General features: G+C 35.9%; 1 protein-coding gene across 1 annotated transcript in view; it reads left to right on the top strand.

The window, feature by feature from the left end:
- Positions 1-26,090, top strand: part of NALCN (sodium leak channel, non-selective) — a 223,498-nt gene that overhangs the window by 121,620 nt on the left and 75,788 nt on the right. Inside the window, exons 13-15 of the mRNA XM_054271392.1 lie at positions 3,900-4,091; positions 11,729-11,866; positions 16,039-16,113. Coding sequence (XP_054127367.1) covers positions 3,900-4,091; positions 11,729-11,866; positions 16,039-16,113 — 405 coding nt within the window. The remainder of the gene's footprint in view (positions 1-3,899; positions 4,092-11,728; positions 11,867-16,038; positions 16,114-26,090) is intronic.

Raw genomic sequence — 26,090 nt, 5'->3', positions numbered from 1 at the left:
CACTTGGGGGAAGAGCAGGAAAGAAAGACAAAAAAAGACTGATTAATTCTGACTTATCATTCTGACTGATTCTTCTTGTCAGCCAGCCCAACCAATTCCCCATTCATCCTCCTTCAAGTGCTTAGGGTTGATCCAGTTTTGAGAGAAAGCACTGGGATTCATTATGAGTTGTGTTCCACAGTGCTAAAGAAAGGGTTTTTTTAAGAATATAAATATTAAAGGATTTATATCTGCCCGTTATTCAGCAATGGGTTGGCATGGTGAATAATACTCAATAGGGGAAAATAATAAATCATCAGACAGTGTTCTGTCAATAAATGTTATAGTGACACATATTGTCAACATGAATACAGCATGGGGGAAGCAGTCTCCCCAAGTGTGGGTTGAAATATAAAGGCCTTTTCAGATTTCTGCAAATGTCATCCTTTATTTTTTCTAAATGGTTCTGCAAACCTTCTCAAGAAAGCTTTCAGGATGAAAAATTCTATTTTGTTTTCACCTGATATAATTTGAAGCCTTTTAAGTCATTATGGCTTTGATTTTGCTGTCCAAACATGTAGAATATTGTTACCCTATGCAGCATGATGCATCTAAGGTGCAAGGAAGGATGATGTGTCAGGAGTATGCACTTGCACAGCACAGGGAGCATAGCTGGGAGCTCTCAGTTAAACCAGTCAGCAATTTAGTTAATAATTGGTTCATATTTATTAGGACATATTCCGCTTATGACTGGTCATTTCTTTGTAAGAGTTTTCAGCATAAATTATGAATATTGGACTAAATGGATAACATCATCACTAACTCATGGGATTGAACATATTATTAAAATTTAGGCAGATGCTGCTAATAAATTAATAAGTATTTTCTTTTTAATGGATTTAATTAGTTTAGTGGAGAAGTGATGGTGGTGATGTTTGTTTTTTTTAATTAAACAGTGCTAGCTTTTATGACAGATAATTTCAGGATGCGATTTTTTTTTTCCAAAATATATGAAAGACATACATTTTACAAACAGAAACACCTGGTACACTGAAAGATTTGGGTTGTATTTGCAGTCCAATCACCTAGGAGGTGAATGATTGGAAGGTTGCAGAATACCTTTGAAGTCAGTCATGTAAGTCATGTAAGTCACCATACTCCTCCACAGTTAAATTCTGGGCAAGCTAGATAACACATTTTTTAATCAACCAAGGTCAAAATGCCTTTTTCACATGAATACGTCTTAATGTTAGGCAGATTTCCAGGCATTTAGGTATTTGTGATGACAGCGTAAATGTGTTCCTTGTCAGCCAACAAAACAGATTACTGAAATCAGAAGTCCTTCTTGACACATTCCAGGATAGCAAGCAAGAATTATTGTTTGGGTTGTCTTGCATACATTTCAGTTTGCATTATTCATTGGTCTATATCATTACCTTTTGCCAACACATCACTAAGTCTTTACTACATTGGCTACTGTCCACCCTCCCACCTATCTTCCTTGCATTCACTGTGCATTCATTCAAGATGCTTTGCAGAGCCCTCTGTGAAAGACTACAGCAAAGGACTGTTATCTAGCTATATCTGTAGGACATAAAATTAGTGAAGAAATAACAGATTTTGCATATTGTTGCAGATATCTGTAATGAACCAGCATAAAAGGGATATATTTGAACAGAGTTTAACCTATACTGGACTAAAGAGATGGTATTGTATTTGTGCTTGGGGAAAATACTGCTGAGTCATTTTCTGAATAACTGTCATCCCTTGCAGGAGATGCAGACATTATTTGTAAGAGAGCTATGGTTCCTTCTTTGTATTATTAATTTTGATTTGTTTTTAATATATTTTTTATATTTAATCCAAATAGTGCATCTTCTACGGCTCCTAAATATAATACAATTTGCAATCCAATTACACAAAATGCATAAATTCATTAGAATGTACTTTTGCTAGATTCAGTTTGTTGCCTAATGAAAATAAATGAAGAAACCAAATAGTATCAATAAGATTAGTGTGTGGCTTAAAGGTCAATTGAAGTTCCCCAAAGAAAGGGGAAAAAAGTAAGGCAAATAATTGAGTTTATCTAAAACACCACTCAGAATACCAACTAGTATGAAATCTTCTCCCCACTGGGGTCTATGTTGAAACTAGTATTGATGGGAACAGAGCTAACATTTACAGCTTGTAAGTAAGAAGGCACCATGTTTACATTTTAATAGTACCTGGAAGTCTCACTCATCTCACTATCTGCCTTGGTAGTCAGTTTCATGTACTCAGATTATATGCAATATAGTTGTGGTACCAATATGAAAGAAAGGACTTTATCTCACCTTGTGCTAATGTGAAAGTTAAGCTGTCTAGTGTAACCTCTGAATCTAGGAGTCTTTTTTGCCACTGAAAACAGTGGATGCTTATCCCATATCAGGTGAGGGCTCTGGTAAGTTTGGAATAAGTTGCTCTCTTGAGTTGACTCTCTCTTTCTCTCCCTCCACCCCTCCCTTTGGTAGCTAAATCTAGATGACAAGCATATTCTGCATACCTTACAAATGGGTAGGGAGATAAGCTTCATGTGAAATCCAAAGGTGTGCACTATTAGCACGCTACAGGACTACAGTGAGCTCACTGTATGAACAACTTCAGTCACACTTATTTTCTTTCCAAAAATAGCATAGTAATTGTATTTGATTTGTACATAAAGTCAGACAATAATTACACTGTAATTCCTACTTTTCAGTTTCAATATGATTCTTGTGATACCTTGAAATAGAGACCCTTTTTCTTCCTAAGAACTGCCGAATCTCAGTTGCCCCATATGCTGCTGTCTGTTGTCTTCAGCAACTAACGTTGCTGCCACTGCCTGTTGTTGATACTGATGTTCTTGTCACAAGTCAACATCAATGGCAGAAACAGGAGAATCAGAGTTGTCAGCAGCTCTTTCAAAGTAGACTCAGCAGTGAATGGGTCAGGAGTTCCACACAAGATCAAAGTTTTGCTGCCAGCACTGAGAAGTGTCAGATATGTCAGGGGCAAACAGTGCTGTTGTGAGATACTGACTTTCTTTGATACTGAGAAACACGACCCAAAATTTCCCATGTTATATATAATATGAAATAGCAAAATATGTTCATTACCAAGTTTACTAGGTTATATAGTACATAATGCGAAATAATTTTGCTTCAGGTCAGTGAAATGGAAACATGATGTGGGGAAGAAGACTTGGCAGTTCTTTATGTGAATATGTAACCTGATACAGCAAACATCATAAAATCAGAGAAATCCAAGTTAGAAGCAGCCTTTCAAAGCCATTTCGTTGAGCCCACTGCTCAAAGTAGAGCTTTTGTCAAAGACTGTTCAAGACCCTATCCATTTCATATAAGAATGAAATTTTAACAGTGATGATAATCAAACTGGAGCCATTTACCTAGTACTTCAGTAGATTCTTAGTTGCTAAATCTAGACTGATGCACTTTGACTCCTACCTGGAGGCATTCTTATGTTTGGTAACACACTGTAAACCTCCTTTGATCTCTAATTTCCCATTACATTCATATTTAATACTTGTGGTGTGTTTTGTCTATGTCTTTATTCCCATTGTTACCCCAAAACCAGCTTCACCCAATTGCATGTCTGTAATGACTTCATGATCAGTGAGTTGACTGCAGCCTTGCAGACCCCTGGGCTCCTCCCATGCCTGTACAATCATCCTATGCCTGTATGCCTCAATGCTGCTTATGTTCCTGGTTTTGTGGTTTTAACCTAACACACAATTTGTCTTCTATTGCAAGTGGTGGCAACTTGATATTTATTGGTCTACAAGGCTTCAGGTCCCTTTTAGGCCATGAATGTCTAGCATTTTGTAAGTTTTTGATTAATGTGATAAATAATTGATACAGTTGCATTTTTCTCTTTCTTTACAGGTTCTTAGAGTAGTTCGGCTTATAAAGATTTCTCCCGCTTTGGAGGATTTTGTGTATAAGATCTTTGGACCAGGAAAAAAACTTGGAAGTTTGGTGGTATTTACTGCCAGCCTTTTAATTGTAATGTCAGCAATCAGTTTACAGATGTTTTGCTTTGTGGAAGAACTGGATAGATTTACAACCTTTCCAAGGGCAAGTATAAAAAGCACTGATTACTCATTGGAGTCACTATTTTTTTATCATATTTTCAATAAGAAAAATATCGTAAGATATTTTCTTACCATTGATGGCAGACTTGGCAGTGTTTGGTAAATGATTGGACTCAGTGATCTTAAAGGTCCTTTCCATCCTAATGATTCTGTGATTCTGTTGAGTTTAACCTGGCCAGTAGAGCTAAACATTCCATAGCATCTTGTTCAATCCTCCCCCTGCAGTGGGATAGAGGAGGGAATTGCAGGGGGGGAAAAAGTAAAATTTGTGGGCTGAGATAAAGAAATTTTAGTAGGACAGAAATAGAAGGGGAGACAATAATGATACAAGAATATACCAAATCAGTGGCTCACAGTGCCATTGCTCAGTATATGTTGGCTGATGCTCAGCCAGCTTCCAGTCTGCAGCCCATAACCAGCTTTCCCCTAGTTTATATGGTGACCATGGTGCCATATGTGATGGGATATCCCTTTGGTCATTTGGAGTCACCTGTCCTACCCCTCATAACAACCTCAGCTGGTTCACTGGCAAGGTGAGAGGCAGGAAAGGCCCTGACACTGTGCAAGCACTGCTCAGCACCAGCTAAAACATCAGGGTATTATCAGCATCATTCTCATCTTAAATCCAAAATATAGCACTGTGCCAGCTACCAGGAAGAAAATTAGTTCTATCCCAGCCCAAACCTGGACAAATTCTATCATATTTCTTACTATATTAGCATCTTCCTTTCCTTCTGAGAAACATGAAGCAGTTTATCTCCGTATGTATAGGTTTTTAAAAATTGTATTTTCTAGGTGTAATAGTCGCCTTATAGTCCTTCTGTAGTGAAAACCATGTTTCCTTGTGATGTGTATTCTATTTCTGCTGTCAAGGGAACACAGAGAAATTTTGCCCATGCACTGTGATTATGACACCGCACAGCATACAGCTTAACAGTACTCTGCCATGTAACAGGAAGAGAATTGATGTCCACAGGCATGAATATAGCCAAGAATTTATATAAAACATGTATACACATGATTTATATCTTCCTATTATGAAAGTGGTTGTTCTTGATTTGTACAAGAATGCTTGTTTTACACAGGGTTATAAAACCTGCCTGCATTGACAAAATAAGTGTTTGCCTTTTGGGTATAAATAATGGATATTTATGGGCATTATGTTAATTCAGAACAGAACATTGAAAATCAGTGGAAATTGAAGCTAATGTATTTGTTGAAGCGCACTGTTCTGAATGAAAATAGTGCAATTTCTTTAATACTAGATTAGACTGAGTGTACATGGATTGATTCCAGTGACAATTTATTTGTTTCTGTCATTCCAGTTTGGTTATCCAATGTATCTATTTTAGTGGAAGTGCATTGCTTGGAACAATTAAATAACAATGAAGAAGGCAGCCTCAAGGGTCATGTAGTTAGCGAACAAAATGGCTAAACAACAATTTGTAATTATCAAACTGAACTTGATCTATGGGAAGCTGGCCATCCAATGTGGAACAAAAAATACCTACCCACAGGGAATAATGCAACACCATGCTTTCTATTTTGGAAAACATGCTTAGAAAAGCAGCCACTAGAATTAGATATTCAGTATCATTCATTAAATGCTGAAGAAAAATAAAATCAAATAAAACTTAAGCTTTCCTAATTAAGTCAGGTCTCTAACTCAGGTGATATTACCACCATATTCTATTCTCAGTTCCCATGTAGAACTTCTGAAAAAAACTGCAGGTTTCAAATTACCATGGAATTTCATTTTTGAGTTATTTTATTATTTATGCAAAATGTCAGTTAAAGTCCTGAAAGAATAATTGCAGTATGATCAAAATAAGACAGGATTGCCATCATCTTTACATTTTGACTAGATAAATTGATATCAGTACCTGAGAAAGATCCACTTGCAATGCAAAATGGCCAATTTATATCAATATATTAGTAAAGTTTTGGATTATTTTGAGCATTTTAGTCTGCTGTCATTTAAGCTTCAATAAAGGCCTCTAGCATATTGAATTTTAACAGGAATATGTAAATACTAAATACATGATTAAAGAGTGAGAAAATATTTTTGCCAACAAATTATACAGTGTTTTTACAAACAGGACACGTCTTTCTCCATCTATTTTATGACTTAAGTACTGGAAAAAGAGAAGAGCTGTTAACAACCATAGAAGAGTGTTACAGCTATACTGAATTGAAATGTTTTCAATATTTTTTTTCATATGATAGCCAGAAGCATGAGTCCCTCTTTTTTATTTTTTCATGTATTCAATTCACCTTGTTATATTTGTTTCAGAAGCGTAACATTTACAGTATGTGGTTTCTTTTTGTAGTTTTATAGTAAAGCATCTCTTATTAGGTTAAAAGTCAGTGAAAATTTTGTACTCAAAATTGTGATTGATGGTGTGAAATGGTGGCATACCTCTGAAGGAGTTTGTCTTCCTAGCAAAGTCTGGGACTTCTCCAATTTTCTTCCCTGAAGAAAGATCACTGAATCACTTCGCAATAAGACAATTCTAATTATTTTCAAAACATAACTGAAGACATGCTGTATAACATGTGAGATGATATTAAGTCTGCAATACCAGAATTTGCTAAGATAAATGATAAGGAGCTTACCCTCAAAGAAGTGCGTACCTTAAATAGCCAGGACTGTTGCTGTGAGTTTTTCAGTTAAAAATACAGGGAGGACAAGCATGATAACAAAAATGGTGACACTAAAGGCTAAATTTTGAGTTTCTACATTAAAGTGCTTTCTGCATTGAAACAGACAAAACCTAAAATCATTTTGAAACTAAGTGCTTTATAAGAAGGCGCAGTATGGGTTTTGGAACAAATAGACCTCCTCCTTTTGCTAATGCCTCTAAATTGCATGTTTTCACATGGTTTCCTGATGAAAATCAATAGGCACAAGCTCACTGTTGCCATAGCTACTAATTTCACCCTTCTTTTGGCCATTACAACTTGCCAAATGGACTGGCTTTCTCTCTAATGCTAAGTACAAAAATATAGATGTTTGCTTTACTGTTTTTAACCATCTGGTATCTCTTATTTTTGCATGTCTTCTTGGGCTGCACGTATTGAGCCATGAGGACAGGGTGGTGGGGCCCCCTGAAGAACACATAGGTGTAGGGTGGCTGTTAAGAAAATTCACTGTATGGAGAACAAAACACATTGTTAGTGTCTCTGACTTCCGTACCCTGGTTTCTTTTGAAGTTTGCAGCCTTGTGCTGACTGCCCTGTCTCAATTTACAAAGTTGGGAATGCTGCCCTTCTTTTAAATGGGTCAATACAACATGAAAGCCAGGCCCAACTAATCTTAACAACAATTCCCCAGTTTTCACAAAAGCTAGTGGCTCCTAGTCTTGACTTTGAAAAAAGTTCATGATGTGAGATATTAGTTCAACCTTAGCAACACCCATTAAAAAAAGGTGAACAATGCAGTCTTAACTCTCTGATTCAGTTAAAACCTCAGTATCACTGCCACATTTATAAAGGATGGCTACTCTTCTTTAGGGTGTTACTGAGTCCTTGTGACTGTGTCAGGAGGAAAACATAAGTTTCTGCTGGTAGGAGGATGTTGCAGCAATGTCCTAAATCCCATTAACTTAATTTGCAGAAGCAATCCCTATGATTGTAGAACTGCTTCCATGAATTAGGCCAGTGGAATTTGGTCCCTAAAATTTTGTGGGCAAGTGCCAGTTACAAGACAAGTGCATTATAACTGTAAGTAGTAATTTGTGTGGCACCACCTCTGTAACCGTTGGACAAGATGTCAGAAATGGCACTTTGGCTCACATATTCTACCAAATCTTTGCCAATCTTACACTATAAATAAAAAGGTAGTTTGACTTCCATCATCAAAACAGCTCATTAAGTAATAGGGCATAAATACCCAAAGAAATTGACAGTCTTTTCTATAACACAAATTAATTCAGAAAATCACCATTTGCATAAATTTCTGTCTCGTCTTCACAGATGTTGATTCTGTCAGCTAGTTGCATTTCAAATTAATTTTAAAATAAACAGTGGGAGGTACACCTTTCAGCTAAAAATAACTTGCTCCAAAGAAGATTGCTCGGTGCAAAGCACATATTCATTGTGCACTGCCTTATTTACTTAAACTAATGTTTTGAATTCTACTGGAATTTAATATCATAATAAAATGCTTAAATTATATTGAAAGGCCATTTTATAAAACTATATGCTTTACTGATAACTGGTTTTGATGGAAGATTAGATTTTTTATATTAAATTAATATCTTCTCCACGTTAATCTATTATTAATGTATTAATGACAAGTCCACAACATAGACTGAAGCTATTTTTATAACTTAAAGAATTAAGAAATATAAACTTGAAGAATTGAGTAAAATATATATTTTTTAAAAAAAGCAGTAAGCTGTGGTAATTAAGTGTGATTCAGAAGAAAGGATGCTGCACTAGTTCAGTTGTCCAGTCCCTCAGGTGTTTTTAAAGCCAGCATTGGGGTGTATTATTTAATGTAGTGCCCACCTGAAGCTTCAACAAGGAGTGCCACACTAACCAGGTATGATGGCCACTGGCAGTGACAGCTGCCTGGTTTAGCTTCAGCTCCCCATCACATAGAGACCTGGGACATGAGAAGCAGTGCTGAACACTGATGAGGTCCTTGTCTTCTTCATCCTCAAGCACTGCTGGCAGATCTAATGGAGGCTGAATTTTCTGCTTGTTTCATGCATGCTCAGCTGGCTGCAAAAGGCCTTTCCTAGATAAAGATCCCAAATGTTTCTTTCTCTGCATGTCTTGCCTGGGGATCAAATGATTCTCTAATAAGGAAAAGAGTACTGAGAGTTTGTAATTTTGCACAGTGTAGATTCTGTGCACATGGCTGGGAGGGGACACTCATTTGAAGGGTGGATGTGTCTGCAGATTGGCAATGTGCTGGTTAAGGACAAGATTACTGGCAGAAACATAAAGCAGAGGGCACTGTGCAAATTTCAGGCCTTGTGCTTGGCCTCTCCAAATACTTGACATACTAAGCATATTAAGCCCCCTAAAGAATTTACAGAAAAGTAGTTGACAGCATTTTTCTCTGCTACTTCTAGTTTGTGGTAGCCTTTGTCCTCTGTGGGATCTGCATCTCAAAAGAAAGCCTGGGACTTTACATTTGGTCAGGATGATTCTGGTGTAGAAATTAAAGCCTGATGTTTAACTTCTCTCTGAACATGTGTGATTTCTCATTTGGATGCCTTGGTCTGCTCCATGTTCATCTCAGCTTCTCTTCTCGTAATTTGGATTTGTAGGTTTAAGCATCTCTGAAAATTTGATTAGTGTGAGTTCATTCTGAAAAGCAACTGTAAAAAACAACATTCAAACTTCTTGGTCTTAACCTAGCGGGGTGTTTGTGCTTCTATCTGCTTCAGAGTGCCACAGAACACAGCAGCAATAAGAAAACAAGTTGGACTTTGATGAGTGGCTTTTTTTGTGTGAGTCAGCAGGCAAATGACTTACAAAACCCTCAGCAGCTAAATGTTTGTGAACCCTGTAACAGAGCAAAAATTCATAGTTCTTCCTCCAAATATAGAGAGGCAACATGATTCAGTTTCTGCACTTTAAAATATGTATTATTTAAACCAACAGAGAAGAAAAAGCTTTACTGCTAGGATCCTTATCCGTGGTCAGTGAAAGAATGGACAGGCAGTATCAGAGGTCTTCTGGTATTGCTTAGTACCTTCTGCCACTTCTTTTCTTCTTCCAGCAAACTTTCTCCAAGGTAATCCCTGGGTACAGACATGGAAATTGTCCTGTTACACTGGGCACTCCAAAAAGGCACTGTCTTTTATGCAGTGCCTGTATAACAAGATGTACTGGATTATCCCTGCCTTACCCAGCCCCATCTCAGCATGTTTTGTAACTGCAGGTCCTCCTTTCAAATTTTAAGCATATAGTCCTTGAAATACACTGGATTTCATGATACAAATCACGCCACATCCTCCTTTATAGAGTTGGAGCCAGCTTCTTGACACCAAATATTGATGATTGTTAACCATAGGGATCACACATAGAGCCAAAAGTGCTGTATGCATGCACATGGACAGACTTGTCTAGAGTAAATTTGCTTTTACTGCAGGTGAGAAGTGACAATCTTGAGTGGACTCCCCTAAGGGTGGGGATATAACCTTAATGGTTTGGCTTAGAAGAAACATTGGAAGAAACATCTTAGAGAAATCAATGTTTTGTTTGAAAATCTTGATAAACTTGATAAAAAGCTCAAGGAAAGTATTTTCCTGTGGTTTATAATAGTAGTATAAATTTGAGGTCTCCCACACAGTTATTTTTGCCAGCAACTTTAAAAATTAGCACCATTTCATTGTTTCCCAAGCACGTAAGTTTGTATAGCTACATGTTTTCAGCTTTTCCAGCACAGGTTTTGGCCCAGGGTAAGTTGCAGTGAAGGGTTGTCTGGCTACTATTTTCTCATAGGTTTGACAAGAAGAATCCTTTTCTCTTTGTGCCATTAACATTAATGTGTTCATCTGCTGCTGCTGGGCACACTGAGCGCAGATCTAATACATCCTTGTAACTGTGTTAACATTTTGAATTCTAGGAATCCTGTTAGCTGTAAGCTGCATTGTTGTTTTCAGTTTGTAACACTTTTTTGTTTTGCATAAACTTCGGTAAGATACCAACTTTGATCCTTGCTGTCTGGAAAGAGAGTACTTTCAATGTCAGGCAAAAGCAAAAGAAACTTGTGCAGTAGTTTGGCCTCATTTAGACAGTTGAGACTGTCAAGATATTTTACTTTGATACCATACTCAAACTTCTGTTTCCTAGGCAGTGTGCATTCCTCAATGTCTGTGTAGGATGTACATCTTGCAGTTACACATTGCTCATGCTGAGTTCAATTGTGGTTGGTTCTGTAGGCTCCAGCTGCGGTTTCAAAGGTGTCTGGGTTCTAGGCTTATCTAATTTCATATGTTCCTGTCACTAAATAAATAAATTATTTGAAACATTCCCATTTCCTCTATTTTTGACATAAATACCTAGTCTCAAGGAGTTTGAAAATGTTGCAGGGGTAGTTCCACAAAAAATACTATTTAAAAAATGCAGAGGAAAAGTCTGACTGGCTGAATCAAGTGCAAGTGCAGAGAGCTTGCCATGTGTTGGTTAGTGTTGCCTGTGGAGTCCTCAAAGGCTTCTGCTATTAAGATAACATAATTTGTGGTCGCATTTAATTATAATACTTTATTATAGGTATATTTAGAGAGAGGAAACATAGAAGAGAAAGCATAATGAAAAAATCACAATACAGTATCATATTCAAAACAATAATCTCTGATGCTCAGGATATTTATCCTATTTTTTCAGCCGTGAAGGAAAGCAAAAGGTTCTTTGTACGTGCTAATGAAGCTAGGACTGTGTTAACAATTGAAGGTTACAGTTCTGTCAAAATCAAGCTATTTATTTCTCCTTTAGCTCACGAGTAGCCTTCTACTTGGCTTTAAAAGTTAAACACATTTCTAAGGTTTAAAAAAGAAAACCAAAAGAGGTATGCATCTCTGTTAAATCAGTTTTAGGAATGTGTCAATAAAACCATATTATTATAATTCATTAATATGTTTGCAATTCTATTTCTTGCAGGCATTCATGTCAATGTTTCAGATTCTCACACAGGAAGGATGGGTGGACGTCATGGATCAGACACTGAATGCTGTAGGACATATGTGGGCACCAGTCGTTGCTATTTATTTTATACTATATCATCTTTTTGCTACTCTGGTAAGTTTTCATTCTCAAATGTGTTGTGCTTCATTTCATTTTGAATTACTCTCATAGCTCTTATACTACTTATTATTCTCAGCTAGTTAAAACTAATTGTGATGCTCAATTTTGGCATAGGCAGCTTTTAGTTCATGGATGTGGTAGAATAAATCTACCCTTCAGCCTTGTGACACAAGGTGGTGTCCTTTGTTCTGGTGTGAGGTGTTGTTCTTCTTAGATCCAAGTCACACTGCCAGACTAACAACATAATTGTTATCTGCCTTGTACCTTCACAGCTCTAATGATTTCAGAGCTAAGTGATTTTATTGTCATGTAGAACTGGTCCCCTCAGCTTTCATTGCATTCTCTTGGCAACAGCAATTAAAGTGAGAAGTGTAAAACCTTACGATATAAACCCTTAACTAGTCATCCCTACTGTCCTGTTGCCTGATACAAAATCAGTGCATGGAAAATGTATGATATAGTATATCAAGCAATAAATGATAAGAACTAATACAGCAGTTCCTGCATGCAAACAGAAATGTGGATTGTATAAAAAAACAAAAAACAACTTTTTTTTCTGTATGTATTTCATGTGTGATTATTACATTCTTTCATAGAGAAAATCAGAAGGAAAACTCTCTTTGATTATCCTCTATCAATAACGGCTTGTTACTTTATTTTAATACCACCCAGATAAAATACCACAATCAGGAAAATAATAATTTTATGCATCCTTAATTCATTCCTACTATGCTCATTTTTTATTTTCCATTCACTTAGTCTTATTTTCACTTTGTTCATTCCATTTTCTTTCTTTGCTCATATGTCTGCTTACATAAGGTACTAACTGTATTTCTACAATCTCCACCAGCTTCTATTTACTTATTTTACTTTACATTATATCCCATTTCACTTCTAAAGAATTGAATAGCTGGACTACAATTGTGGGTGCAATGGATTCCTTCATATGGATTGAAAACTTGACCACTTTATAAATGGCAATAAAGTATGTTTCCTGCATTTAGAGCTGCTTAATCACATCAAAGTATAAGCCAAGCAAATGTATGTATAAGATATATAGGACATGTAATTTGCTCACAAGGGTCAGAGAATGCAACTTTTCATGCAGTAGTGATCAGTTAAGTTTGGGAAATGCAGTTTTAAAGCAAAAAGAAAGTGAGCTTTGGTCACAGATTTGAAAGCAGTTACTGGTAAGAGAATCTTATTGATGTTTTTTTGATTCTTCATCAAGAATATTTTCTAATCATTAATTCATTTTTACTTCTTAGATGAGTATTAAGCAAGTCCATAAAGAAAAATTGTATCAAGTGACCTCTCTGCTAAAAATTCACATCTTAATTGAGAAATAATTTAGCTGTAAGAGCAATTTTAGTATTCTGTTTTATGTTCTTAATTTGAAAGAATCATCTGGGACTTCTCTATTTGTTTACTGAAAGCACTGATTTTCCCAGGAATGAAGTCACTTTTCTGTACACCATCCTCGGTTCTTTTGTAGGGAATTTTCATTTAAATACACAGTCCTTGCTTTGCTCCATAAGGGTACACTTTTGTTCTCATGCACCTATGCAAATTCTACATGAATGAAAAAACCCTGCACAGACAACTTTGCAGAATTATCTGGATTTATGAAATTTTGGTTTCAATTCTAAGATCTTCCTCAAACCTTGGAAGGGAAAACTATGTAGGACAGAGTCATCTGTAGGCAAAAGAAATTTAAAACAAAATAACATGGAACTGGTAAGGGAGCATGAAAATGGTTGGGCTGCTACTAAAACCAAAAAGAAGCATTCTAAGAATAAACAGCCATCAGAGAATAACAAGAGTAAAGTCAAATGAAGAAATTACTTTCACCAACCAGAAAAGAGGGGACAATTAGAATTGAGAATGGTAATTGCAGGCATTTGGCATAGCAGACTGTAGAGACTTGGAAAGAAATTAATCGGTTTCACATAAGAAGGCAAAGAAAAATTGAAGCCCAAAAAAGACCCACTCTCTTGGAAACAAAGACTGTAATTAGTTGAGATGGTGGCAGAGGAAGTTAAACAAATAACAAGTTTGCATTTAAGTTTTCTTTTGTGGTACATTTTCTTTGGTTCTTGTTGGAAAAAGCAAAAAGGGAGTTAATGAAAGTCTTGCCTTGATACATATCAGTGCATGAATCAGCAAGACTGTAAGGGATGATATATTTAATGAGTGCTGTACTTCTTTTTTGCATGGAACTGAACTTCCTTAACTGTTATGCTTTGAGCAGCATGTACTGAGAATCATATAATGAACAGGATATCTAAATAAGCAAACTACCATACTGTAAAATCCTAACAGAATTACAGCAAAATTCTTCATTAGCAACTAGAGATCAAAGTAGTTTTCATAAATGCTTGTTGATCAAAAGGAATGACAAAAGTCAAAGGGTCCACAAACAATCAGAAAGTTCCACTTGGCATGGAAATTATTATGTTAGTCTGTGACCTACTGTATAAGCACATGGCAGTGGGTTTTGGGTAATGGAGTGAGGTGAAAGGTAAAAGAGGCATTAAAGAGGTATAGATGAATTAAAGACAGAAAGAGAGACAGAAAAAGAGAGCAAGATTGATCACTAGTGCTGCTTCCAATGTTCATCCAGCTGGGGGGATGCTGAGCCTGGTTTCAGCATTGTTCCAGCAGTATCAGTCTAAATCATGAGATGTCCAGGATCCTCGGAGTGATTATCCAGTGACTGTTGATCCATCTGTGTGGATGGCCAGTATGGCCACTGGGATGTTCAGGGTACTGGAGGGTGCTACCTGGGATTCTTCTAATCCCAGCTAAAGCCAGCCTCTTGTTAAAAGAACTTGTTGGTTTTTTTTTCTGAGCACTGACATTTTTTAAATTTATGGGCCAGAGTCCTTCCTATGTCTTGTGTACTTTTATAGTTTATGGAAGAAAAGAAAATCCTGCCTTGGAATAACATCCACTCAACTTAGATTCAGTTTAAGTTCCAAACCCCTCGTCTGGTATATTAAGCCACTTAAATTTCATCTTCTGTATAGGTAGGGAATAAATTTCCAGTGTGACAGGCAAACTTACACTTCATTTACAAGTAGTGGTGGAAGGATATGTTTGCTCTGGCTGTCACTCAGTGGTCCAAGACCACAGAAAAATTGTAGGCCTGTAACTCTTTAAAAAAAGGGTTAGGATACCTTCTGGTACCCCTCTGGTATATCAGAAATCGGTGCTTGCCAGTAGAAGCTCAGTGCTTTGAGGGTGTTTGCGTCGAACTTCAGAGACTAAAACCTTGGCAGTTGCTGGCAGCTGTTGACTTATACATGTGTACATATATTTACTGCCTTAGATAGAAGTTGTCTGATAATATATGCTGAACATTGATATCCTCCCTCACCTACCATCCTCCTAATTCTGTCTGCTTCTCACCTATATCAATCACATCTCCAGCTTCTTTGCCCTCTGGTCAACATCTGTATGCAAGGGAAATGTAATAGTCTGATAGTGATGAACACTTTTTTCTCCTTGGGATTTTTCCTCCTAGAAATATATCTAAACAACTTTTAACATTGAGTAAATTGAGACACTTAATTTTCATCTTCTGTGCCATGAGTTTCCTGTACATGTGATGCATACAAATAATGAACCAGCTTACTTTGCTTCCAGAGTGGAGTTAGCTACTTTTCACAGAGGCACTCTGAGCGTAAAGGAAGGTGATAAAGTAAATGACTGTCAGGTGACTAAAAAGTCACATCTTAATTGAAAACCACCTTAGCTTTGCAAGATGTTTTAGGATTTTGCTTTTCATTTCTTTTGTTATTGTTGTTATTGTCATTGTTGTTATTATTGTTGTTGTTTGTTGTTACTATTTCTGATTATTTAATTTTCTCTTCATACAAAGTACATTTTAATGGGTATATTGTTAAACATATATAATTCATTGGTCATAAAACCTAGAATTTAGCAATTTTAAACTCATAATAATTGTATGGTAAGATAAAAAACAGTTTACTACTTGCAAAAGGGCTAGCAGATATATAGTAGCAAATGCTATTAGTTCAACAGGTGTCAAAGGCAAGAATCCCATTTACATCAGCAGGGCTGTCATTTTTCCACGTTATTTAATAATATTTCTTTAGAAAAAAAATATAACCTTTAATAAATCGCTTACAATTGTTTTGTAGATTCTACTCAGCTTGTTTGTTGCTGTTATTTTGGACAACTTGGAACTTGATGAAGATCTAAAGAAACTTAAACAAGTAAGAATATATTTTTATTGTGCTTTAAATTAGTTTCAATAAGGCATTCTACTTTACTGGTATTTTGTGTGGCAAAAGCTGGGAAACATTTTCATCACAATGAACAAAACATTACATGTGGAAGTGAATAGCAGTATTTTCTTAGATAGCGTACTATCCCACCAACCTTAAGGAAAAATTAAGATATTGTAAAAGAGATGTAGAAATTTGGTTTAGTATTCAATCAAATTTAATTTAGATACTCTTGTAATTAAAAAAAAATAAAATCACAGCTAGGCCATGTTTTTGCTTATAACCTAGTGAAAGATATCCCTGCCCATGCTTTATGGGCACAGCCCAGCTCCACTGCAGGGAAGGGTAATGGGAAGAGGGTCCACAGTAAGGAAGCAGTAGAGCACACTCTGGTCAATGTGTTAGGGGAGGACCAAAGACGCTTGGAAGAGTTAACTTGCTTAATTGATTCTCTTCATTTGGGGACCAAGAAGACATTCTCTCATACCTGAAACCCCAAATGTCAATCACATAAAACAAATGTAAATAGAGAATTCAGATTGGCCTTTCTGCCGTTGTGCACAAACCACCAGAGAGGAAGGTATCTACAGTTTTTAAATAAATATATAGTTGTGCTTTAATCTGTACATAGAGAAGCAAAGTCATCAACATTTCCCTATTTCATGCATGAAATAGCATGGGCTAACACATGGGACATTCTCCTGTAATATTTGGCTTATAGCCATCATTTTAACAGCTTTTGTTCATCTTTCATGTGCATTAGCAATTGCCATTGAACTATGTTCATTCAATTCTTGAAAAATATTCACCCAGAAAATTGAGATATTTTATGCTGAAGTTCTACATGACAATATTTTATACTTTTATTTTTTCTTTAGAGAATTCAATGCGGAAATCAATGCTGCTTTTACTGTTGCAGTATTAAATATCCATATGTATTGTAAACCTGAAATAAGTTAAAAGGAGAAGTATTTTCTGTGACAATGAAACGCAAATACTGGATTTCAGTTCACAAGTTTACATAAGGGAGAGATATTACAGATGATTTTGGGATGGTGGGACAGTCTTGAGTATGCAAACTGAGTAGGCCAAATCAAAGGCATTCATTTTTCACTTTACCAGTCTCAAGAGGTAAAATATTCTGAAATGAAAATGGCTCAGATGTGTGGTAAGCAATGTCATATCACACTGATAATCTTACAGGAAATTTTGCATATCGTCTGCGTGAGTTAGGAGCACAAATCAATTTTCCGAAGTGAAGAGCTTGAGATGTGAAATCCAGTGGCTTTTGTGTAGAACATCTTTGATTCATAAACCACTTTAAAAGTCCTCACCTTTGCCTATTAAATGGCAGCAGCATGGCTTTGTGCTTTAGCCGCCTGCTTTGGAAGTGGTGAACAAAAAGCAATAATGAGAGACCACCACTAGCACTGCTTGCCACATTTCAGTCTGAAATTTTATTAGCCTGGCAGGAATTATGTCTCTGTGATAGCAACAGAGAACACTTAAATGCAAGACATAAATATAATTTTTTTTAAGATCTCTCAACTTTGTAGCTTTGAGACTGTAGCAGTATAACTACATCAGAGTGGTTCTGGGCCAAACAAAAGTTCTGCCCCAGCCACCAGACCTTCTAGCTACCATCCAACTCCATGACCCAAGAAGACATTTTATGCAAACAAATGGATGTTGTACAAAGTGTTGCATATTTTAAAAATGCATAAGGTGAAAAGAGGCAAGGGGTCAGTTCCTGGAGCTCAGTGATATGAGGTTACTGGAATGAATGTACAGCTGCTTAAGTGTCTAGAACAGAAAAGGTTTCCTGAGGGGTAAATATGATGGTATCACAGGTTCAGTGCTGACAGTGACTGTGCTCTACTGTGCTGAAATATTGCTTATTTTATCTCAGAAGATAAAGCAAGAAAGAGTTTTCTCAATTGAATGATATTTTGAATTTTCAGTTTAAAAATGGACTTTAAGAATAAGCAGGATTGTAAGGTAATTGTGATGTTCTAATCAAGACCATTTCTATTTAAAAAAAATCTGTATTGCTGCACAGAAAAATTTTTGACATCTATAATTAAAAGATGAGTGGCATTCTAAGAGAGAAGTCAAATAATTCAAGCTGTTAATGTAAAAGACATTCATTGGTTGAAAATTATAAAATTGTAATGCTCTCCATCCTTGGGGATGTATGTTTTTCCCTGCATTTACGGGCTGTAAATCTCAAGCCCCAGGGCATTTTCAGATGATGAAACACTGAATGATTTTCTAGGAAGGAAGGAGAATATATCTGTGGCAGAAATCACACCTGCCTAATAATCCCTTTTGACCTGTGTTCTTCTTAGTTATGACTTAATTTCTTTTCTGGAACTTGATAAGAAAAATGTTATTACTTAGCTTGCAGATTATTGGTAAAGGACTGATTAGTTAATGTTTGCAATGTACTCTAGAAGGTAAAATAGTATGTAAACACTTGGTATTCATGTTGTTTCAGTAAATGTACTTAAATATGAATAAATAAAAGCAAAAATGCATTAAAAGACTAGGAGATTCTAAGATTATAATATAATTTATTTAAGAGAAAGTAAACCTTTAGAATTAAATATGCCAGTACAAATTTATTTAAGGATATACATCATTATTCAGTTTTTAATTACCCCATTACATAATGTTAATTCCAAAAGTCCTGCCTCAATGCAAAGAGTAAATAGAGCTCATTTTAACAAGCCACTAGTCCATTTATTGTACAGTATGTGATCCTGTGCATTATTAATTGCACAGTATTCAGGCTTTACTATGAAGACAAAACTATTAATCTCCTTTCTGTTTTTTATGGTACCCCTCATAAGTATGTAGAACAAACATAAAGCTTGGGAAAGATTAATTTAAGTGGTTTACTTAGCAGCACAGGTACACATAAGAATTGAATCTGCTTTTCTAAGACACCATTCAGCTGGTTTAAGAAGAGAATAATTTTCTCTATCCTTATAGCTCTAATTATTTCCAATGCATCTCCCAACCTCTGCCACATCTCATCCTCTTCTCTATGTCTGCCATCATACTCAAGTGAAAAGTGTTTGTGCTGTAGCTCATAGTCACCATCTAGCTGTGCAAGAACTTGACCCTCTGCAGTGACCCAGGCTGACCCTAACACTGCTGAGTTTCCAGGTATGACACTGATCCTGCTCATCTTGCCATGAGGCCCTTCCCTCGAGCCTTCAGTACATCAGTTATACAGATGATATCAAACTTAGGCACAAGGAATCTATCAACTACAAAACTACAATCCTGACTTCCTTCTGATCTACGCCTGTCTTCTCCACACTCTCCCTAACCTATGGTCCCAAAGTTAATAAAGAAACTGAGATGATTCCTTTGATGTCTTCTGCCTTTTGTGATAAAGCATTGACTTTCTTTTTAGAAATTCATCACACTTAACAGATTTTGAAGCATGACTTTCTTTTGCAGCAGCTGTTTTAACTTTTCCCGTTATATTTTCCACATATTTACTGATTCCACTGCTACATATTTTTATCAATTTGCCTAGATATCAAGTCAGACTGATTAGGTTCTCACCTCTCATGCTCTACCCTGAATCCTTCTTTTAAAGTTAGTCACATTTACCACTTTCCTTTCCTCTCACTCCAGAGCTTATTTAGGTTAAAAATTATCTACCACTGCTGTATGTCAGCCTTGCTATCTCTGAGATCCTTTAGAAGTCTTGAGAGAGTGCTGTCAGGTGTTAGGGAGTAACAAATTGACCTTGTGTCAGTTACCTTCCAAAAATTTTTCTCCTGACATTTTCATAGATCAGTCTTTGGCAGAGTTTAGGGCCTTCTTTGACCCTGTCTGTGGCCAAAACTCTTTATTGTAATTTCTTGCTTGGTTTTAATTTTTAGAACACAGTCAATTAATAGTCTGTTGCTCTTTTAGACTTTCTGCTTTCCTTGTTTTCTTAAAAGCTGTCTTATTAGAGTTTATTTCTTTAGAAACTATTCCCTCAAAGTCTTTAATGATCTGCCATTATTTTTATACCAAAAAAGCTCTAAAATTTATATTGGGGTTTTGTTTTATCTATCCTTTGCTTAGCAGATGGCTTTCTTTTCTGAAGCATATCCATTTACTTTTAAGTCTTCTTAGCACTCATTTTTACATTGCTGGTCTTGTTGATCTTCTTGGAGTTTTTTCTGTATCTGGTAGATAAAACAGGGTATCTCTGCTAATAAAACAGGATATTTAAAGCTACTCCATATACCTCCCCTTCCCAGATTCTGTCATTTGTCCATTCCTTTAAATTTCTTTTCAAAAGCTTTATGATTTTAAGTAATTTTTTTCATTTAAATTCAGTGTAATAGATAGATTTGACCTTCTACTTGTTAAGTAAGATCTGAATATAGACCATTTTTAATCACTGTTACAGAAAAGCTTTTTGGTATTTATGCCATATAATAGATCTTACCCAGTACTAAACCATGAGATACTTCTTCACTTAGTTGTTCTCTGGCTATATAAGTCAGCACGGAGTCACTTATGAGTAAAAGGTTAATGTCTCTCTTCTTCCCTTTCCTAAACACACTTGAAGGTAAATAAAGGCTTCCCAGTGTTATTACTGCTCGTCTTTTGGCTTTAAATACTATTTTGCATTTCAAAATTACTTTATAATCCTCATTTACACATGTGCAGAATATTTCTTCCAGTTTGAGACACAGTTTCAATGCATGTGGGTCCTGTGCTGGTTTTATATGCATTTACCTTATTCACTGCATTGATTGAAGAATTTCTGTAACATAGCACCGGTTTTTCACTGGTGCCACATTCTCTCCACCTGGATAATAATTGCCTGTTCTGCATAGTCTGTTTCTGTAGGATTCTGCTGCCTGTTACTTCTACTAAGTTCCTGAGATGTGTTTTGGGTCAACATTGTGGGGTTTTAATAACAGAAATTCTAATGCAACTAGGGGGTTCTTTAAGTTTTATTATAAATATAAAAGCCTGTATATGTATTATTCTTGTCTAGTTTTATGCCCTCTCCTTAATATGCCTTTATTTTTATGGGTTTCTGTTTCCTATCAGAATGTTATAAACCTTCAGGTTTCCCATAGCTTCATTCTATACGGAGAAACTCATGTTTGCCTTGTTGACTACTCTATTCTGAGCTTACTCTACAGTTTTAGTACCTGCTCCTTTAACAGATTTTGCAGCCAGTGAAGTTCCTTAAACTTTTATGAAAGTTTGAACATCTGGGTAGAATTCACCTCACTTCACCAATATATTATAACATTGTATGTGCAGTTTGAAATATTCATGTGGATTTCCTTCTCTAGTCACTGAAGAGTAGCAGATACTTCTGGAGGGCAATTTTGAGACACATACTTTTTTTTCTAGGGCAGCTACAGGAAAATTTGAAGCCAGCCCCAAGCCACCCTCACTGTATGAGCTATCTTTCCTTCACCTGCAGCATAATCTGTGGCTTATGACAATGAAACCTTTATAGCATTGCTTCTCAAGTGCATATCCCACTTTTCCTGGGAAAGCAGAGAGGAAATAAAACTAGTCTGTTTTTTATCTGTTCTTATATCTCAGAATCCTTTGGCTGGTTGTTGACAGAAAAAGGGTACTGGACAGATGGACCTTTGAGCTAACCTAGTGCACCCATTCTTACACCCTTAGTGTTTCAGAATCTGAACTGGATTTCAGAAAATATTCATAAGGATGAACTCGTTGGTGGCTAAAACCATGTGCATGGTCATTTAACTGTTTTATAATTCCACAAGGGAAAGAACAAGCATCTCAAGCACCTCTGAGAATAAGCTATGGTCTGACTTCCTTGATCATGAAATCTTACCTCTGTAATCCTATTTCCTGGAATTCCACCATAAAATATATGTATTTTTATATCTGTATATAATTCTAACAAAATAAAATATAAATTTTTCTTTGTTTACCTTATGCTTGTGATAACAAACACAGCTTACCTCATTAACTTTGGAGGGTTTATCTTAGAGTTTGTGTCAGACAAGATTATTGTGTCCCTATTTTCCTACTGGAAAGTCAAAGCTGAAGTGACATCCCAGGTTGGTACACAAATTCCCAATATGATGAAGAATCAAAAAAAGTCAGGTTTAGGTCTTAGACCCCTTGAATCAATCAGGAACATACATCCACTCTTAAATTGTTGAAATCTCACACAAGTGTAGTTTTCTGCTTGAAAGAGAAAATCCCTTAAGGAAGATCAGATTTCTGTCATATCACACATGTGCTCACTAGTGCTCCCTCACAACATTAGTACAGATGGCATCCATTACTAAAAATATTTTCCCCATTCCTTACTACCTGGCAACAGAAATTCTTGGAGGAGTAAACAACAATATGCAGCAGGAACATTTTTCTTCTAATTTGATTCAATTCACACACTCACCAGTGAAGGTACTTGTCAAATGTACAGGTTCCTTTCCCTCAAGTTCTGCTTCACACCATAAAATACATATCATATTTTTTCCTCCTAAATCCATATCAAAACAGCAAGTGCTTTGAGATATAGATATAGATATAGATATAGATATAGATATAGATATAGATATAGATATAGATGTACCTATGGATTATTATATATATACACACACACCCCTATATATCATGGTATATATAGGTATATATAACTATATATAATGGTATTTATCTATTTCTACATATAGTATATACATATATGTATTTTTAAAATCAGCTGCCTTTAAAATTATATTTGAAAAGTAATAGATTTTTACCTTGTTAATTTTTTCTCTTAAATCTCACTTTTAACTATTTGATGTTGAAAACAGAAATTTTCATAAAGAAGCTTGGAGATAATGATAGATTCTTTTCTGCTATTGTCTGTTGAGATAGATTCTTGTTTTCAAGAGTGTTTAACGTCTGAACACTTCAATTTTATGCCAGTGGTTCAGGGTCACATTTTGAAATGCTTAGAAGCTGTGGAAAAAAGAGGCAGTTAAGCAAACTTTAGAGATCTTTGCAGAGCTTTTACAGCAAAAGCATAAAAGAAATAAAAGGAATCCATTAGTTAATCTATCTCATAAGAAGGAGAAATTGCAGTAGAATAAAGTAAATTAGGATCTGAGTGCCGTCAAAAATGGCAGAGCTATCATGGAGTCTCGTTCTTTAATGCTTAGACGTTTTTGGTGGTGGTAGTGGTGGTGGTGATGGTGATGGAGGCAATGTGGAAGTCTACACTGAAATCTACTGCCACCTAATTGTCCAGAATATGGCACCACAGTATAGACATCTTTGGAAAGAATTTTTAAAACCTAATAAATATTTATGTGTTAATCCCTCTTATCTTTTCTATTTTTTCTATTCTTGTTGTCAGGGAAACATAGCAATTAATCCTTTTTTGTTATCACTACACAGTTACTTTTCCTTCTTCACTACTCAAATTAAAAAATCCCTGATTTATAAAAAGACCTTCAGCAGCCTACTATCTAAAGGGAGAGTATCTGATGTCTGAACTTTGGTAAAGATAATTCTGGCACATGTATTCTAAATATGAATTTGACACTACTTCCCTTTTATGCAAGAATACATAAGTGGAATTTTGGTTAATTTTAGTCACGACAAAGCAAGTCAGTCTCTAAAGAGATAGTGCTGAGTCCATCTACATTTTTCTCTAAAGTACATTTGAATAGAAGTTTCAAATCAAATATTTATATTAAGTAGAATAAAATATCTTTTTATTGTTGCATGACTGATCACTACAGTATCCTGTTGATTTTTGAAAACTTATATATACTTATTTGCTTATAGATTTGGAATTTTTATTAACTGAAGCAGTATTTATATGCCAAACAATCCAAACTTACATCCCCAGAGCAAACATTAAATTTTCTTACTGTGATTCCTATAGTATTCAGCTTTGTTTGTCTCTAAGCCAAAGAGAAGAAGCACAATTTGTACTTTTGATCCTAAATTCATGTGCAATCATTTGTTGATTTTGCAATTATTACTTTTCATTACTAACTCAGAGCAATTGGATTCATATTTTAATCCATGTAAATAAATCTCCCAGGAGTAAAAAATGTTATGCACCTAAATGCTATTATTTATAAGAAAGACATAAGATTATCTTCTGACATACACTGAAAAAATAAATCATGATAATACTGTATGCTTATGCAGTAAGCCTCATAACAAAAGTTGCAGTGTTTTTATATTTAATCCAGCTCTCAGGAGTTTAGAAGCAACTATCTTCAAGTTTTTGAACACTTATATTCAAGGAAAAAAATTCTCATTCATGTAGACAAAGGTTGGAGTTTTATAAAGTGTCAAGGGACAGGATTCATGTCACTTTGTTAACTGTGCAAAAAGTTAGGCATGTCATCTAAGCTAGTCATCTGCACTTGCCTGTAGTCATAGTTACCCTCCAGGGAATGATTCATCCCATCCAAGTAGGGTGCTCTCTTTTTTCTGTTACAGGGGAAGTCTAGACAGTTAATTAGGCAAAATGCCTGATTTTCAGTGGATAACATTAAACGACATAAATACCCAAGTTTAATGAATTAGGAACCCGTGTTTCATTGGCATTTAATCACATGGGTGCTTTCACATTAATGAAGCCAAAAACCATAGTGTGTAACAGCAGGCACCTTACTGAAGTGCCTAGGCTGGGATCCTAATTTAGGTTAGGGACTTGGATGATAATGAAAACAAAGGATAAAAGTCAACATTCAAAGCTGGTCATCTCTCTTCACTCACAGCAGAAAACAAAGCCTGCATTTGTGAGTTTAGGTTCATAAAATAGCTGGTCCCTGGCATTGGCACTTCAGTTAGTTTTTTAAGGGAACGTGGCACAAATTTAACAGGATCTTTGTAGAGGTTCCTGACCTCCACCTGAGTTGGTTCAGAAGGCAGTACAGGCCCTGTGTCACTTGTGGAGCAAAAGGTATGCTGAGAGGCAAAAGCAGAGCGGTCTGTGTGAAACCAGGCATTCACCATTTGCTATGGGAATAGGTCAGAAATGTTGCTGTCGCACATTTTCACGTCTTCTACTAAGACTTTGTAGTTATGTTTGGTCTTAAAAGACAAAGACACAAATAATTGCTTCCCCAGAGAATGAGGCTTTCATTGCTGTGCCAATGATGTTGAGGATATCCATCTTATATTCTCTGTAATGGTATGTTAACAAGGGTTGCTGCATCAATACCAAGATACTGGTATTCCTTTTTTTGAGTTTACTATGTTGTTCCAGTATTACTCTTGCCAATGTGCTTATCACCTTTCTCTACTCACCACCATTATGATTCTCATTTCTCAGCTACTGTTTTTTTTCCTTTCACATCCAGAAACAGTTAGTTCTGTCTTACCTTTACATTAGGCCATACATTTCTTAGTGCCAATGATCACTTCTCCATGGTCATTATCAAAGGAGTTTACTTATCCATCCACTGTTGGAAATTCGCAAAACAATAATCTATTTATTAGGAGAGCTTCCAAAAATCCATAAAAACAGATGCAGCACTGGTTTCTTTGAATCTCTCATTTTTAAGGGTATCTCTCATTTTTCAAGTTGGGTCTTGCCCTGGGAGTGTTCACTCCTCTCTTTTTTAAACTAAAACATCCTTCTAATAATCTTTTATAAATGTTTCTGTGTCCTAGGCACATACCTATTGCTGAAATTCATGATGTGAGACAAAGCTTTCACACCAACTAGGTTTCCAACATGAGAGTCATGCTGACAAAGAGATAAAAATGTTTTAATAATGCTTTCTAGAATGAAATACAGAAGTCAGGTCTGCAGCCTAATCTTCCATTAGCTATTTTGTCTCTTGCACACATACGATCTTTCTGCTCTCAGTGCTTGGGATGGCTGCAGATTTTAACTCATTTTTAGGTTTGGGGGTTTTTTGTTCTTGTTGTTCTGTTGAAATTAAATACCAGGAAGAGAATGCCAAGGTTTTACTACTGACCTCTTG

Source organism: Melozone crissalis, unplaced genomic scaffold (assembly GCF_028551555.1).
Source record: "Melozone crissalis strain CALT ecotype California unplaced genomic scaffold, PUWL_Pcris_2 ptg000013l_1, whole genome shotgun sequence".
In the NCBI taxonomy this organism is placed as follows: Eukaryota; Metazoa; Chordata; class Aves; order Passeriformes; family Passerellidae; genus Melozone; species Melozone crissalis.
This window is presented reverse-complemented; position numbering and strand designations above follow the sequence as displayed.